Source organism: Triplophysa dalaica, chromosome 4, assembly GCF_015846415.1.
Source record: "Triplophysa dalaica isolate WHDGS20190420 chromosome 4, ASM1584641v1, whole genome shotgun sequence".
Taxonomy (NCBI): domain Eukaryota; kingdom Metazoa; phylum Chordata; class Actinopteri; order Cypriniformes; family Nemacheilidae; genus Triplophysa; species Triplophysa dalaica.
The window spans coordinates 26,630,010-26,649,405 of NC_079545.1; the positions used below are offsets into that span (position 1 = coordinate 26,630,010).

General features: G+C 37.1%; 1 protein-coding gene across 1 annotated transcript in view; it reads left to right on the top strand.

Moving 5' to 3' along the window:
* adamts3 (ADAM metallopeptidase with thrombospondin type 1 motif, 3) overlaps positions 1-19,396 on the top strand; it is an 87,578-nt gene that overhangs the window by 23,623 nt on the left and 44,559 nt on the right. Inside the window, exon 5 of the mRNA XM_056746867.1 lies at positions 9,611-9,798. Coding sequence (XP_056602845.1) covers positions 9,611-9,798 — 188 coding nt within the window. The remainder of the gene's footprint in view (positions 1-9,610; positions 9,799-19,396) is intronic.

Sequence of the window (19,396 nt, forward strand, 5' to 3'; positions counted from 1 at the left end):
CTTAAAATCCTGTGCAACCTTTTTGTGTTTAAATTGGAACCACCTAACAGAGCTCCTCCCAAGATCGGCCTTGTTGTCAGATTGGGGATTCAGGGATTCCAGAATGTGCAGACCTTTAGTAATTCATTGGAGACCCCTTTTTGTTTTTGAAGTTCCACTCTAGTCAGTCAACACATGGATGGGTCTTATACTGTGAACTATCACAATAATCCTCTCAGAGGAACCCATCTGTGAAATTAATCATCACCACATTTCTTTCCATTAAACCTTTCGAAGATTTGCTGTAATAGTTGAGGACCTTTGGCATTTTTTTTCCATGAGCTATTGTTATAAATATCCTCAGGCTCAAAACTGCTATAAGCTGATGACAACCTTGAAAGCATTTCCACATCATGTGTTAGTTAGTTAGTTACTCCGTGTGTCTCTGTTCCATTGAATCACCCCTCTGCCATGCCATCTGGCAGTGAAACAGGAACGACTTTATTACCGTCCCACGATACCCTTTTCTTTCCTTTCTCTTCAAGGTTTGCTGGAATTAGACAGAATAGAAAATAGACAGAATTCTTAGAATTCTTCATCCACAGAATGATGTCATATTCACTATTTTATTCCATTAATATTTCAGTTAAATAAATCAAAGACGGAATTCTTTAGGAGCCGTGAAAGGTTCTGCGGGAAGGTTTTTATCCCAGAATGCATTCGACTTAAGGCATAAGCACATATATTATGATATGTGTATTCAGGTTCTGTGTAACTTCCTGCTTTTATGCATATGTTGTCATGGTTTCACCTCTCCTTGTCAGGTATTTCTTGGTTTAGAGGTGGAATCATACAGAATCCTCTGTTTCATGTGGGAGAGAGACGATTTCATCTCTCTCTTGTCTCGTCATCGTTCCTACCCTCCTGTTTCCTAGTTTGTGTTAATTAGCTTTCCTTGAGTGTAATCCCTTGCCTGTTCCCTCTTGTTATCTCTCCCTATAAAGAGTCCTCATGTTTCATTGTCTGGTGCGCGTTCATTGTTTGATGTAAGTCTTACCTTGCCCGTTCCTTGTTGCTGTATCATTGTGGATGTTAGCTGTTTTATGCCTGTTCTTGTGCCTTGCCTTGTTCCTGTTTTCCCTGTGTCTAGAAAGTCTTAGTTTAGTGTTTGTTCTCAGTGTTTTGTTTTCTTAGTTTAGTTAGTCCGTGTTCTTATTTCTGTATTTAGTTTCAAGTCTTGTTTTCCCCATTGTGGGTTTTGTTTTGCCTTTTTGTTATAGTGTTTTTTGTTAATAAATACCCTGTTAACCCCTACCATCTCGTCTTGTCCTATCCATGCCTGCAATTGGGTTCGTCCAATGAGTTTTCATGACATATGTACTGTAAATGAGTGAAAATCACCTGCAAGGCGGCGATCAACTGGTCACCTTGTATTTGAAAGGTTTTTCTGTGTCTTTGGTGTGTTATAAGTTGCCTATGCATGTATTAGACATGTATAATTTCAAAAATTAAAGTGTCGGAACAAAAGATGCATTCTATCTAAAAGCAAATGCTCACCCAGACCTGCCTCGTGTAACCACACCCCGGCGAATGTACGTCACTTCGTGACATGATTTGACTAAGACCACCCAAATCTATACGCAAGTAAAGTGGCGTACATGTAAATCTCATTGTATCGTCGCCGCCGAAGCCATGTCGCAGAGATGCTGTGTGTTTAGTTGCGAAAAGAAAGCATCTTTGTTAACCCTGCCAAAAGATGAGTCAACTAAAAACGAATGGTTACATTTATTTACAACACGGTTACAGAAAAGTACAATCAGAATATTCAAGTTTGTGCAGCACATTTCACCGACGATTGCTTTGCGAACCTGGTAGAGCTCAAGACCGACTATGCACGAAAGCTTTGGTTAAGAAGTGGGGCCATTCCAACCATTCGCAATGACAGTCTGCCGCTTCAGATTCGAAGCCTGCAAGTATATTTTCTTTGTAAAAGACTTTGTTACGGACTAACGCTGGTTGGGTTTGTCGTGTGTTTGTGATCTGTAAATGCAGACACGTAACCTGAACGAAACGCGTAACCTGAATAAAAGACAACATAAGTTCTAATAATCAGTTATAATTTTCCAACTAGAGGCAACAAATGTCATGTTTATAATGGGGTTTATAGTCTTTGTTGAGTCGTGGCGTAACACTGTTTGATCAAGACGGGCCAAAGCGCTAGCATTATTTATTATGTTACCATTCCCTGCTGTAATGCGAGATTGTTTCTGGGCCAATGACAAATAAGATTTTCAAGAAGAAAAAAAAAATATTTTAAGCAAAACAGTTTGAAAATGTATTTTTATGTCCAAAAAAATGTATTGTGTTGATTTATATTGGTTTTACAGCATTTTAGGGAGCATTAATTCATTATTAAACAAGATTTCTGATTTTACCACCCAGAAAATGTCAGGTGGTGAGACCATATATTAATTTAAAATAATATACATTTAATGTATTTAGCACTGATTATTTTTCCCCTCATATATTAAAAATATGCCAAAATATTTTATTAAGAATTTTATTGAGAAAATTAACATTTATTTCTCAGTTTTGTTCTCTGTTTGTATGTTCGGACGGTCGCACCACCTGACATTTTTGGTCTTTCAAACACCAAAACTCAAAAAATCTATTGAATTTCAATAAAATGAAAAGGGTTTCTTATAAAGGACATATTGTAGATCCATTTGATATATGACATGTATTTATTCAAATTATTTTTAGGAAAATAATGAATTTGGACACAAAAAATACATGTCACGTCATTGACCCTTCTATCTCACACAAACTCTGTATGATGTATATTCTTGTTTGTTTATAGTCTTTATAACGTTGTATATAAAAGGTAAAACAGTTAGCTATAGTTTTTAACTATTTAACATAATATTTTTTAATATAACCTTCCTGCTCAAGTCGCGCTGGCAAAGTTGATGTATTGGCTTGATCATATTCATTTTCTCTGTCAGATTTGGGCTCCAATTGCTATAAGAAATTACGATGACATTTTACCACCTGTCAGAACAATTACTTTGGAACACGCTTGCAGTATTCGACCAATCACTATGCACTGGTTAACTGGCCAATCATAGCACACCTCACTTTCAGAGCGATGAGCTTTGTGTGCCTATAGTGTGCCTATTTGTGACCCTATAGTGCCTATTTGTCATAGTTTCATTGATTTTTTTACAATGTGCATATTCTTTTTAGCTCACTGATGTATCATCCAGGTCATTTGCTCTCATACAAACTTTCTTTTATTGACCTGGCTTGACCTACTTGAACCTTAATATTAAGACCTTGCTGCATTTCCGTGAATGTGGCCACATCTGTTTTTGCTTTGGGGAGGCAAACTGTTTTCTGGGAAAGTACTTCATGGCCTGATTCTTTGTGTGTGTGTGTGGCGTATTCCTCTGGGTTGTTAGGAGGTCGTCCCCATGGGCCATCTCATGCTGAAAAAACAAAACTAACAGTCAAAAGAAGCGGCACGGTGTCTACGTATTATCATCACACTTGACATACCATCATCCTTTAAGCTTCCTTTTTACTGAGTCGCGTGTTATGGGCAATAGAGTATATGCTTCACCTTAACGTACCTCAAGCGGGCTTAAATACAGTTATTCATTTATTTATTTTCATCGTGCAAGGTTGACAGAAGGCCTTAGACACCCAAACTCAATGACATCAAGTTTTTTTTTATTACGTATGAAGCATAAACAACCAGCATGACAGGGAAGTGGTCCTCACTTTTCCCGGTGTGACATTGAAGGATATTGCGTTTTGAGACAGTGTTGAGATGTAGCTGTCAAATGACCTGTCAGCTTGACAGATATTTGATATGAGTGTCTGCTGTAAGGGCGTCCTGAGTCCACATCAGACTTTTATGTAAAGTGTTGTATGCGTACATTTGTATAAGTACAGCTTTTTTTTAATCATGCATCAAATCAATCAAGCTCCTGTTTGTGTTTGTCTGGTGTATAGTTCACAGGCTGCTCCACATCAGATGCTTAGGATAAATGTGTATGGATAAATGAATCTATGTTTATGGCTTTGTTTAATGACTTTTAATAAATATTTCTGCAAAGACAGTTTTAAAGCCTTATATTATATGAGCATTAATTATGCTGTCAAAAGAGACATTTTTCCTGAAGACAAAATGTGTTTGTGATGAAAGCAACACTATCAAACATCAAACATGACAGGTGTGGGTTTGCCACTGGCATTGAAAAACCTTAATGCAGAAAGACTAATTCAACAGCCATGTCTCACCCGTCCAATGCACAATCCACAGTTGAAGAACATCGCAGCTGCATCTGTTTTATAAACAGCAGTGAGAAGAAACTTTACATCGGTTTTTACTTTATTTATTTAAAATCAAGACATCGGTGGACATTCAGTCGTTGTTCTTTCCGAAGGGAGGAGTTTTTTACTAACGGAAATGCTTTTGGCATTCATTCCGTGTTCGTTCTGAACCGCTGGCCCAATGACTTAAAAATAGATAATAGTTCAAATTACAAACTGCTCTCACTGTGATCAGTGATGACTTTGAATCTCATTTGGAGAAAGAAAAAAACTTTCTCTCCCAATCTAATGTATTCAGTGTCTCTGAGAAATTAGGGTATTTAGCATAATGGATTTACAGTAAGCCCCTTATTTATGTACGGAAAACTTTCGAACAAATGAAATTATGATAAAGATTAATTAGGATTAAGGGAAGATAGTATGGCGATGAAATGGCTTTAGGCATAATTAAAACCGGAAAGCTTTGGTGATATAAAGAACATTTAAACAGTAAGCCCCCGCTGCCTTATTTAAACTTTAGTGTTTGCTAACTCAGCTGGTCTCATTTACAAGAGTTCTCTAATGTGCTAATAAAGAGTTAAAGTAGCTTTAGATCACAGCTAGAGCTGCTATCCTTGAGCGCCACGTGGAAAGAATTCCATCTAAACTGCCTCCTGCAGCATCTTTTGATCCCAGAGCTGTTTGTTATTAGCACGCTGTTGCCTGCTAATTGTTTATACTTCCAGGGAATGAAAACCAACTTCAGCCATCGACAAAAGGGTTGTTAATCCTCATGTAAGCTTTCACCAAGGAGAGCTGAGAGACCCGTTTTCAACTTGATTTAAAAAAATCACACTGTTTACATTACATGACAATTGTAAATGCTTTGAACATGCTTCATTTGTTAGTTAGTTAGTTATTCATTTTATCACAGTAGGAAAGTGTTTTTGTTGGTGTATAATGTGAACACACCAAATGTGTCTTTTAGACTGTTGATTTTAATGTAGAATATAGATTAATGTGTTGGTAGGAGAAATTTTCAACATTCAGTCATGAAATGTTATGTTAATCCAGTTGATATGGTCATATCAGTAAACTTTATATTAAGGTACACTAATTCACTATTTACACCTGCTTATTATCATGCGGTTGCATATTAGTAGGCCTATGTCTAAAAAGCACATATTAATGCTTCATTCTGCTTGAATTTATTCTACATCCCTTAATCCTAACCAATACCTAAACCTCATAATAGTTAACAGCGAGAAATAGACCCTAATCTAAAGTGTGACCATTATATCAGTGGGTTTTACCATAGAAAATTAAACCAGTATATCTGCGTAAAGTTCAAGGTGTCCTGAATGTTTACTTGTGACATGATTTTAAAAGCCATGTATCCAATTTCTCCTTCACAGCAGTCTGTAGTTTTTATTGTAAGAAGCGAGCTTGCAAGGCTGACCCAGAGTCATGCTTCAGCATTGCGAGGAATTGAGATCGTGTAGAGGTGACAAATACATGAATACACACACTGTTAGTGTGCAAACTCAAATAAAATATATTCTTTCAAGGCTTGTTGCTTACTTCATGATCTAAAAGCTACAAAACAAAAAACCTCACGCCGTGACGCAGTAATGCTCCCATTTACAGATTTACAGTCCAGACATGGTACATTTCAACTGGTAATCTAGATGGTCCCATTTGCCATTGGATGTCATTTTTAAAAGCAGAGCTGGCCGGTTTGCCACATGTGTGCTACCCCGCTTTGCCATTTGTGCATTTGTGAATGGCAAACTCTAAGGAGAACAAGAGGTTGAACAGAGACGCTGTGGACAGACCAGCTTGTGAGAGACACTCTGCACGTCTGACACGGGAAGTCCTGTGCTTTTTGAAGTGGAAGCTCATAGACGATGTTTACCCTTCTGGGATCTGGGCCACACAAGAATGCGTATGTCATGACGGCTGTGTAGGAGCAGAGGAATGTACCTCACAATCCCCACACTGTAGACCAGAGCCAGCCGGGGTGCAAGATGTTTGGAATATTTATTTTAGCATCAATGTAAAAAAGACATTGGTTTAATGCCTGAATTGATGTTGGATCATGAAAAGTTCTTGTAGGATTTGTTTCTGTTGTTGTTGGCTGGCAACCTCTTGCTTAATGGTTTATTTTGAAGAATGTTGGTAGCCAAAAAACATTGCCCCTATGACTTCCATTGCATGGTGGCAAAACCATTGAGACATTTCTGAAGACATATTTCTTCTGTTGTTAAGAAGAAAGTGTCATAGGTCACAGGTTTTGAACGACGAGATGGTTTACAAAATTTGGAGTGAAACAATTAACTACTGGACAAATGATGGATAAGGAACAATGTAGAAAGTTAATGTCCATGTATTAGCAAGCTAAAAAACACATAATTTCTTGATAAACATACAACACAACATTGTCATATTATTTACGGCAGTTAGAGGGTGCTTTACTTTACACTTTAGACATAAAGTTGCTTAAAATGTTCTTCACAGCAATGCCATAGAAGAACCATTTTTGGAAAGGTTCTTTGGATGTTAAAGTTTCTTTAATGGCATCATGAAGCAACTTTATTTTTAAGAGTGTAAAACGTAACAGTCGCTCGTAATAAGCAGCTTGCACAAATGCCCATTAATTCACTTTTAGAGGAGGTCAGACTCGGTTGTCCCTTGTGACCCAATTGCATTTACTGTATAGTTTAATATCAGTAAAAATATCTGATCCCAAAAAAAATATTTGTGCTGTATTTCTTATAAAAACATGCAGTGACAGATCATGTTTAGCACACATTTGAAAATCACTTAATACTACAACTATTAAAAGTGCTTTAACACATGATGCTTAAACATAATGCTTATTTATGTATTACAATCTGTGCCAAATATTGTTGTTTTGTACCTGATAACCCTCAATTGATGTTAGGGACAAATGTGGGCAAAAATATTTTGTTTTTTCTCTTAATCTGATCGGTACAAAACTCGGCTTCTTTTCCTAAGTATGCCACCAAGCATACCCCCAAATATTTTATTTATTATTTAATAACCATTAATAATTCCAACACAATGCAGATCATACATATTTCAATATATTTATGCATTTGGCAGAAATCTGCCAGTTTCAGAGAGGCCGGGCAAAGAGGAGATTTTTTCTCTGCAAGCATTCATTAAAGCAATATATTTTCAAGCAACACAAACACTTTACTTATAACTTTTGTTAAACATGAAATTAGTGTATACTAATGTGTAAAAAGGTCCATTTACATGTATTTTATGACACTTATTTCACATTCTAGGATACATTTTTTCTTGTTCAAGTTAAGTAGAAAAGGCTGTGCTAATTGTTGTATCAATGTTGTATCCACAGAAGGTGGGGCAGGTCAAATTACTTTTTAGAGATGAGAATGTCTGAAAAAACATATGTTTTCCAAAAAATTTTTTTGTTGTAATCAAGACTCTTGATGTTGTTGACTACTTGGCATTAACTACATTATGAGGGTCTATGTAAACACAGGTATTAGGAAGCTAGTGCTTGCGGCTAGTGCTGTTTCAATAAATAAAAACAAAATCTAATCCAAACGTAAAACAAAAAAAAATACTGTCGTTTGAGCAGCTGACAAGACTCTCAATAAAACAGTCAACCTTGAGGTTTCTTTTAGTTTTGTGTTGCACTGTTCTCAACTCAAATTTATTCATATAGGGCTTTTTAAATTAAAAAAAATATTGTTACAAAGCAGCTGTACATGAGACATATTGACTATAAGCGAAACAATTAAAGTTATTCCTGTAAAAACAAGAAAAAGGTGAAAACACAGAAAACACTCCACCCACACAATATGCACATGTCCTAACACACAACGACATAGACACACATACAAATGCGCATTCACACACACACACACACACACACAAAGACAAGCATGCGCACACAGACACACACACACACACACACCCACACACACACACACACACACACACACAAAGACAAGCACGCACACAGACACGCACACACGCACAGTGAAAGCACACATTTAAGATAAAGGAGTGAGAAACACTTGGCAAATATTAAACAGACTATAAATTCCTATATGCAATATTAATTTAGTAAAACTAAGTTCTTAAACAAACCCCCCGGCTAGGCAAATAGTGCAAAACAGTATGCAAACGGTGGTGAGGAACCCAAAACTCCAATGGAGAAACAACAACCTCAGGAGAACCCAGACCTAGGCCACTGTTCCCTCAGATATCCCTCTGTCACTGAGCAGTCAGGTAACATGACAAAGAACGCTGATCCTGATTGGTCATCTTGTTTGCATTCAAAGTGATGATTGGCTCTTGCAGATATAACCTTATAGCATCAGATTATAATTCGGTTTGTAGATAGAACCTTTTTGTTTTCTTAAATAACTTCCAAAAATGCACACATTTAAAAAGAAACATGGCATACTATAAATAAGTTGTCACAGAATAAGAATATGTGAATAACTCAATTTTGAGGAAAATGTCGGATAGAACCTCATAATTCTAAGGCGACGATTGGTCTGTAAGTATATTATGGCATCTTTGCACAGTCGTACCAAACAGTTTTTTTATCCAACAATTTTAACTTGTATGAAAATCTAGAACTTAAGACGTTAAGATTGTTACAACATTGGTGTTAGCCTATTCAACCTGTGAGTAAACTGCCATTGTTTTGATTAAATCAGATGTCACAAGAAATCGAAAGTGGGACATATTTTGCGGGTTTTGATTGTGTTTTAATTAGTGTAATAAAGATTTTTATGAAAGTGAATTCTAGGTAAAAAAAGTTAAACTTTCTCATTTTATTTACATTGATAATTCATCTAATGCCATCAGATATCACAAAAAAACAGAAGCGTCGTTTATTTTACAGGTTTCTATGCGTTTTAATTGGTGGAATGAAGTTTTTAATGAAAATCATGTTCTTGTGTGAATTTTACGTGAAAAACACAAAAACTGCTTATTTTTCATTCAACCAAGTGGTGTAATTAAGGTAACTGAGGTAAAAAATAACATAAAAAAAATCACTGAATAAATGCATAACTTGAAAGATTTTACATTTATTAAAAAGAAAAATATATATTTGTATGACATTTATATAAAATATAAATGGAATCACAAGTTTGTCCACTTACAGCAGATTTGTGCAGTTGTAATTAAAACCACTTGAGGGTTAACATTGCAACAGTGACTTAATCGGTGTTGTGTGTGGTCACTACCATGTGTAAACAGTGATATGCTGGATGTAAACACATCTCACCCATTTGTTATGCAGAGCCTGGATTCGATGTGCCGTGGGTGCTTGACAACATTGCTAAACAAGTCAACCAGACGGCCAGGAGACGGAGACACGCCGGCGATGATGACTACAACATCGAGGTGCTCCTCGGAGTAGATGATTCTGTTGTCCGTTTTCATGGGAAAGAGCATGTTCAGAACTATCTTCTTACCCTCATGAACATTGTGAGTATGCCATCCTCCCAGGAGAATCTGGTCAGTTCTGTTTCTTCTCCTAAACTCTATTAACATTCCATCTTATTTAGTCCTTAGACTTACATTCAACTGGTCACAAGTGTCATTATTATGTTCATAACTCATTTTAAGATGCTAAGTTATGTCTGTATAGTCTGTGTGGATGAAAAAGTGCTCCTGTATATAAATTGACCTTTAATCAGGGGTGAAATTGTCCAGAAGTGGCACCACCGTCTCCAACGTTTTCAATTCTTTCTTTCTGGTGACTGACTTGCAGGTAATCGCAGCACAACTAATATGATTCCCTTTAATGAAAGAGAAGCCCATTATCTCTACACCACTGACATCTCATAGCGTTTTGAAATTTGCACTTCTAAATAAAATTGTGAGATGTAACCACAGATCGGTGTAATCTGTGGATCTAATAGCATCATTAATCATGTTTTCTTCAACCCGAAATTATTCAAAAGGCTTTAGAGATTCAGCAGCATATAAACTTTGTTCATCAACTAAACAGAGAGTGACAGTAAGCTCCCTACGTCTGAATGTACGTCTGCTGATTGCATAATGTGACTCAACCAGTCCTTAGTTATACTTCAACAATTTGAATTGGTGGGAAATCTTCACCAAAAACCAAACAAAAGCACAGAGTGCTGGTATGCAACACAAAGTTTACAAGGCCACTATCAGAGTTATAAAGAACCGTCATCCAAAGGTACACCATGATGTTAAATAAAGCCTAACTAATGAATGACCTCCTTTGACTTAACATGCCCCCACAAGAAATTTCTATCCTGTGGTTCTGAGTTATGTCCTGATATCACTAACATTGGAAGTCCTGGATATCTAATTGATTGTTATAGAACGTTCCCCCTACGAAACTCTGAAAACCCTCCAATATTTGCCAGCTACGGTGAATCAGTAAAGGTATCAACAATGTCTTAAATTGTATGGTCGACGTACAATCAATGTTGAATCAGTGTCTGCTATATAGCACTAAAAGTGGTTCTTTGCTCGTAATCGTAAGTGCTCATAAGTGCTATCAATCACCTTATCTTGGTGCTTCAGTGGTTCTTCAGAGGTTCTTTGGTGTGACCGAGGTGCTATATAGCACAGAATCGTTCTTTCAGCGGTTCTGTCAGAGTTGGATAAAAACTTAAAATCCCAAAACTTACTGTCAGATTCTGGAAGATAAATTATTTAAACAGTGTTACAAGTGGAAGTGGTGCTGGTCCCTCTGGAGTCACTATCAACCTATCTGTCTTTCTGTTAAAGACAACCTGCTTAATAATAATTCACACTTGAATAAGAGGCATCACTTTATATCCCGGTTAAAAATGATAAGCTATGCACCTGTGATGGGGAATATGTAGAAAATATTTTAGTCAATTTTTTGTGTATTTGTGCATCTCCAATTAAGACTTTGAAAAGGTAAAACTGTTGTGTGTGAGAACAATGGAAAACAGCAGCTCATAACAAATCCTTCAATCTAATGATACACGTGGGAAAGCACAAACTCCACAAACTAACACTGGGCTCAGTTTTACTTAATAACATGGTGGTAGTCAGTCATTCAGGGAACAGCGATTTTGTCAGTGCTGTGTCTACTGTAGGCCAACATCTGATGTCTTCAGCTGGGTCACACAGAATAACAAAAGACCTGCAAGAAATGAGATTGCTGACTCTACCGTATACATATGGAACATCTTGTAACATACAAAAGCTTATTTGAGGATGATAATTACACTTCAACTTTACTGTTTTACATGAATAGCTGTATGGACAAGGTCATCATTACTAAACAAATGTAGATATTCCCTAACAGCAAGTCCTGGATGACCAAAGATGTGCGCCTTCTGTTAATGGCCCACAAAGCTGCTTTTCGCTTAAGTGACTCATAACAGTACAGTGTGATCAGAAGGAACCTGAAGAAGGGCATCATGGATGCAAAAGCAGGATAAACAAACAGGTCGACGGAATGACTAAAATTAAAAAGCAGTGCTGTGCCGTCAATATTGGATCTGACAGGAATGGCGCAGCAATCTTACGAAGTAAAACATATTTGTACTATGCGCCACTATTGCTTTGTTAGAGATCGCTTGATATGTTCTGATAATGTGTGACCTAATGTGTGGCTCCAACAAAGTTAACTACACAAACTGCTATCCAATCATAGCAGTGGGCATTTACTTCCTAGTCTTCAATGCTGAATGCCCATTAAAACCAAGGCTTTGTCGAGCCGGCCTAAATTACTTACTGTTTTATTATTTTATATGTAAAGATCAGACGGACATCATAAGTTGACGTCATACAACAGTATAAGACAACTAAAGTGCCCAGTTCATGATACCTTTAAATTATAAAAACACATAAGAACAGCTTTAAATTCCTGGGCAACCATATCGAAGAGGACCTCTCATGGACAGTCGACACCAACATGCTGGTAAAAACGGCTAAAAAGCGCCCATACTTCCTGGGAACACACAGGAAGACCAACCTGTCACAGCAGCTGCTCGTGTCTTAATACCGCTGCACCATCCAGAGTCTCCTGACACATGGAATACTGGTGTGGTGTGGAAGCAGCTCTGCAGCGGATAAACAGGCCCTGCAAAGAATTAAAAAGACTACACAAAAAATTACAAACTCCCGGCAACCCAGCCCTGGACCATATCTTCATCTCCCGCTGTTTGCAGAAATCAAACAGCATTCTTAAGGACTCCTATCACCCTGCTCATCTCGTGTTTGAACTGCTGCCATCGGGCAAACAGTACAGTCCCATAAAAACATGCACCATAAGATTTCTGTACAGTTTTTACCCTAGAACCATATTGAACAGTGAACTGAATGCCCAAAAGACCAATGTTAAAACTGTTAATTTATTTATTACTTGTTAACCTATTCATGACCTATTTAAGTGCAATATGGAAAATCTACCTCATTTTAATGCATACGTTGGCATTGAGTGAAATCATACAAATCTTGTTTTTACTGTTTTAGTTATTTACTTTAGTAAAATATTGGTCATTTAAAAATATCAAAAGTGAAGTTTTTTGGTTTGTTAAGCAGACGTGACCCAGAAATACTAGCATGCATGTTGCATCAAGCTAATATGCTCATATGTTTTCCATAAACTTAAATTTTAATGCTATTATTTTTCCCAGCGTATTTAGCTCGAGATAATGAGATAACAACTTTGTGATCAGGCATTACAACTACCTACTAAATTGGGTCCTCAGCGGAAACAATTCAGAATTTGTCATAAACAACGTTTCAACAGAGTTGCGAAACACACTTGCTCCGTCCCAATTCGCATACTTATTCTATGCCCTAATAGTTTAGTATTTTTGATTGCAGAGCGAAAGAGTTAGCAGACACTGGACACAATGACGCGAAACGGAAGTGAGACATCCTTAACAAACAACTCCTTACATGATAAATAAAGCTTGAATGCATTATGTACAGTATAGTTTAATCGATCAATTTGGTGAGGCATCATTTGATCCATTAATTCTGTGTAGTGCAACTAAACTACCCCCTCTCGCAATGTCAATACTTGATCTGTACCAGAAGTAGTTTATAAATAGTGATTCTCGATATATGTTTTGTAAAACATGCCAGTGTTAGTATGTGCCACAAATCAAGCGTATTAAATTCATGTGCCTAATTTGTTTGAGAAAAAATGAAATTGAACTAAAAAGTTTTTTTTATATAACATTTTGGATATACAGATATATGTGTAATTTATTATTAGACATGTTCTATTTAGAAGTTCTACATATACGAGTAAACTTAATTGGATGCATTTAAGAAACAGAATCAATGCATGTATTCAGTTTATTTATTATATTTCCCTTTTCCCACTCATTCATCTACTGCTTTACTCATTCACAACCTCAGTCATATACTACTTCATTTGTAGTGTGATATTATTAATTGATGAGCATGGTATTGACTTTTAGACAAAAGACAAAAGTGTTTCCATATCTTTTTGAAAGTGAACATAATCAAAGTCTTCCTTCTCTGCTGAGAATAGAGCAAGTTAAGTAAAGGTCCAAGTTTATTCATGCAAGCTAAATTTTAAAATATATTTTTCTTAACTCATTCTCTGCCAGCCTCTGTAAAAAAAGTTGCCAGCCTACGCCAGCGTTTTTTAACATTTTCACCCAAATTTAATGGCTCGCATTATATTTTCTGTAAAGAATATATGAAAAAACAATATGTCAAATGAAAGAACAAAGTCTCAGCTTTTAAAGAAAAGAAACCGTGTTCTTCTATCTTCATTTGTTCGTTTTTTATCACTCTATAGGTGTGGGTAATTTTTTTTAAAAAATGCATAATTTTGATTAAACATTTTGATTTATTATTGAGATAATAAAAGTTTTTTGTCAAAGATTCTGCCCAGATTACACTCAGAACAATCATTAAAAAACGCTAAACATATAAGTTCTAGGTTCTGGGATTCTGTACTTTTTCCCAGTGGTGTGTAATAGCGCCACCTGCTGTAAAACATTACAAACACTGATTGCTGTATAAACTCGTCTTTGGCGGCGACACTTTTTTTTTAATGACGAGATCGTCAATGGCGCTGAAAGAGTTAATTACCAAAACATAAATGCAAACTTGATCCAGCACAATCAACTTCTCCAAGATGTTGTATAACTTTCAACCATTTGGAGTTATTTTCCAATTAATGACCGCAAGCAAATAACTGTAATTGGGCATCGGAATAAAAATTTTCCTCTGGCAGCTGTGAACATAATACATGAGTAACTACAAAATCAGTAAGCTCAATATCAGCTCTCAATCATCATCATCTTGGACCAGCAAACAGTGACAGAGGTGAACTCCTAATTTTCATGTTTTGTAGCCTTTACATTTGTGTCCTGCAAATAACATATACGCAGTTGTTATTGTGTTGGATTAAGATACAGTATGTAAGAAGTGGAAAGCTATGAGTACAAGAAAGTGCACATATAACTAAATGTGAACCTGTTAGTGAGTTTAACCTACAGCTCATAGAGGTGCTTCATATCTAAAAAATGAAGGAAATGAAATGTAGATACATGCCTGCAAAATGCCAAGTCCCTCTGGAGAAGACTCGTATCCACATGGCTTCACATTGAGTGGGTTTGAGAGGACATGTTCCTTTACATCAAGGGAGTAAGATCCACAGCTTACATGTAAAGAACAAAAATTACACATACTTTTCAGACCAAATTTTGGGTCATTCTTACCGTGGTGACCTCATATTTCCTCTTCTTAGGAATGGAAAAATTGGTTCCAGACATCCCCTGGCCATCAGTATTCCCTCTTTGTAAAGTGGGTAAACAAACCTCATGCCATGTCTTTAGTAGTAAATAAAAAAATCTTCCCCAGATTAGTGCTAATAATATCTTGATACTTCAATCTCAAGATTCTCAACCAACACTGTGCACCCCCACCTATACCTACCCCCACCAGGCATATAATGCAGAAGAAGACACCAGAGTAAAATAAATGTACTGTTTCAGTTGCAAGTTAATTCTGACTCTGAAAGGGCTTGAAGGGATAGTTCAACCAAAAACAAAAATTCTATCATCACTTACTCACCCTCTTGTCATTTCAAAGCTGTATGACTTCCTTCCGCAGAACACAAAAGATGATGTTTTGAAAAAGTAAGTAACCAAACCGTACAAGAAAGTAAAAAAGAAAATAAATCTCCCCCAAAACTAAAGGTAAAAAGGGAAGAAATCTCAGGTAGGACCACAAGTTTTCCTGAACCAGATAAAAAACGGCCCATGTTTTAACCTTATCTATAAGCATTGAATTTATTCTTAAAATTGTGAAACCAAATGGAGCCTCCAAAATGCATTATCTTTGGAGAGAATTTGAAAATTACATTAATAATAAACTGTTATCTCTGGAAAATATTCTAACTGCCGTCTTCGTACGGGCCGCCATCTTCTTCTCGGTTTTTATGGCGCGTTTGAACATCTCACGTTTTTCCTTGTGTTTTGGACAATTATAAGTTCCGCCCCCTTCCAAGTTCCGCCCATTCCCAGTTACACCCTTTCTTTCAATCTGCAGACAGACACTCAGTGGGTCGGGTAAAAAAAATAACATTCTGATTAATTGCGGTTGGGTTGCATGTTGAAGAGATCAGTCATTAATGATACATATATTAACTACATTTCTCTAAAATACTAATGTGTTTTTAATACATCTTTCATCAGTTAGACGCAAATTTTGTACTCATTTATAAGAAATACGTGCATGGCGGGGGTAGAGGGGGTCCATTTCTTAAAGCAGAAATGGAGGCGAAACAGATCCGAGAGAAAATAAAAAGGGAGTTAACAAACCAAACAAAAGGATGGAAAGAAAAGTGCCTCGTGGGAACAGTTTGGCGAGGTGGTTAATGAGGATGAATCAAGTGCTCGGTATGTAATATGCAATGACTTTGAGGGCTAGCTTTCATGTAGCTCAGTGGTAAGAGCATTGCGTCAACAACGCAAGGTTGCGGGTTGGATAAAAGCGTCTGCCAAATGCATAAAAGCGACGATTGGGTGTGGATATCTATATCAGAGAAAATGATACGTGCGGACGGGTGGCAGGTGGATGATTTATTTGAAGCAGCGGATGCGGTTGACATTTTCGCTCATCTGTGCATCTCTAACGGGTTGTGATGCGATGGGACACTGGGTTTGATGGGGTCCATACAGTATTGGGATAAATTGGAATATAAAAAAATATAGTCACATTGTTTTCAAAATAACTCTTTCAAAGAAAAGCATATTTGTATTTATGAATCATTTGTGTGCATGTGTGAATAATCTTCAATTGTTTAGGTGCCATTTTTTGCATCATTCATCATCTCTACTTGCAGTGGGACTTGTTCTTGAGTGATTTGTCTTATAGCTTGCTGACTTTGCCTTTCTGAGCAGAACATCATTCAGCTGACAGAGTATTTTAAAAGAAAAAATGGTCACAATCTAATCAAAATTATGATAAAACAAAAACGATAGAAAAATGGCTCTGGAAGATGACATGTTAATTAACATTATGCGCAACGTCATGGCATCGTATTTTGCGTTCACACTCAGCCCTTCAGATATGTTAACTGTCACTGTAATACAACTTAATGTCCAATAAAATAAATATATTCTGTGTATTTTGTCAGGACATGTTAAAAGTATAACATAACTAACCATTGTACATCCTGATTTACAACCATTACATCATCTGATAAAATTACATAAATAGCGACTTCATGCTGTGATTTTGGCAATATTATTTTATTATTATTTGTATCATGCAGCACAACGCTTCTGTCTGAATAACAAACTATTTGCATATTTACAGTCAAACTGTGTTCAATCGTGTTCAGATGTCCAAATAGTCAGTAACAATGAGAGATGCTTGGAAACACTGTTTTGTACCATTTAAGTGCGAGTCAGCTGAAGACGTATGGTCAAGAGAATGTGCTGCTTCTCTCTACCACTAACGGGCACCGAATAAACTCCATCCTGCGCCAGTACTGTGGCGAATTTTACCCCCCACCAGATTATGATTTACCTCATTGAAACTGCTGTGTGAATAACTAATCCTAACTCTAACGTTACTGGACAATGGAGGGAATCATAATTTGTCAGGAGTAATTTTTCGGCACCACACCGACAAAGCCAGATATTGCTCTCAAGGGGCAGAAATGGCGACATGTGTATCCAAAAGGTTGCTAGATTTGCTATGTACCTTGTATGTAAAAGGGTCGCAAAGGGTTCTGAAAGTCATTTAATGATAAAGTTGCTAAATTGGCATCATTTAATTTAGTTACCTCAATTCATAATTTAAACTTTCCACATCCACCCCAACCCGTTTACCTTAAGCCAGAAGTGCCGTGACTCAGCCGGCGGTGTCCAGAAGCGTCACCAGGTTTAGCGTAGAACATAGTGACAAATCGTACCAGTGTACTTTGAGCTCAGAATGTGTACCAGCCAAGCATAATGCGTACAATTTGGCAGGTCTGCAATCGCTCTCTCTGCTCATGTGACGCATAGAATCTGCATACACATCCATGTGAAGCTGGCGTTAGACAAGGAAAATTCATTACCATCCAGTGAGGTCTATCTGTTGAGGAATGAATTCCTCCCTAAAAACAAGGCATCAATATAATAGTGGGTAAATAGAAAGTAAACTGAAAGCAAATGATACTACTGAATTCCACTAGCATACTGAACATTAGATGAAGTATAATTATAACAATAAACTCTTTAAAACTTCCAGTCAAACAGAACTGAGTGTTCTGATAGATAAACTCCCTGTGATCATTAAAGATCCCATGGCACTTTTCGTAAATAGTAGGGGTGGAACCCCGGTGTCCTGGCCAGATTCCCTCCAATGACCCTTGTCAATTATGGCCTTATAAAATTCCCCACCCGATGAATTGGCTCTATCTCTCTCTCCACCGATAGCTTGTGTGGTGAGCGAACTGGTACCGTTGTACTGTGGCTGCTGTCGCATCATCCAAGTGTATGCTGCACACTGGTGGTGGGTGAGGAGAGACCCCCCTCATATGATTGTAAAGCGCTTTGGGTGTACAGCAAAACACAATAAAGCGCTATACAAATGCCTCATTCATTCATAAACAAGATAATCTCTGCTTTGCATCAGCTGGTTTTTGCCTCCACATTGTCATGGATTATGAGTGATTTAATTAGTACAATTAGTCATAATTTCAAACTGTAAATGCACCCTAATATACCTGGTGCTTTGAAATTATTGTTAGGCAAAGTAAAAACCACTCACTGCTTTTGACTGATTAAATTTTGGAACTTTATGTAGAGTATGCAGAGAGATAGAGCAACACAATGACAGTTCCATTCGTTTTACTCCCGGTATAAATACATCAATATAAAGCATCAACAGGGCATCACACCTTATGTGCTGATGGGTGCTGTTGGCCAGGGTTCCAGCTCGGACTGGGTCTCCACACCTGTGTATTGGATGCGGTTTCATTGGGCCAGAACACTCTGATTAAGTGGGTGCTCAGAACAGCTTTGGGACTGGAGAGGGCCCTCCATGCCTCATTGTTGGCCATGTACTGGAACAACACCGCCTCCGGGTTTCCCCCTTAATACAACCTGAAACAATTGGAACAATCACTGTTTTTACGTTCAATCACAGTCAGAAATCATAAGAGTTGAACATTCTGAGAGACGCAAATGTATTAAGCACAACAGTGACCGCCTGTGTTTATAGACAAAGGTGAGTAACTAAACGCATAATTACAACCTGTGTGTTCATTTAGCTTACATGCTTCATGAGGAAAATACCGCTTAACCAAGCAGGGAGTTAAAGAATGCCAAATTACAATGCCAATTTTTCCATAAAATATTGTGTGTCATTCTCTTTTTTAAATTTGTGTGCAGTTAAAATCTGAAAATATACTTCCGTCCTGTAGTGACTATCCATCTTAAATTACATTTAAGACGGCTTGGATGGAGCGTCTGTTAACTCATCTCCTGCAACTGTCAGTCTGCTGCCAATTCTATTTTAAAACGCAATGTCTGTTTTTATACATCCAATAAAATCGCAGAGAAAGACGAAAGTCACG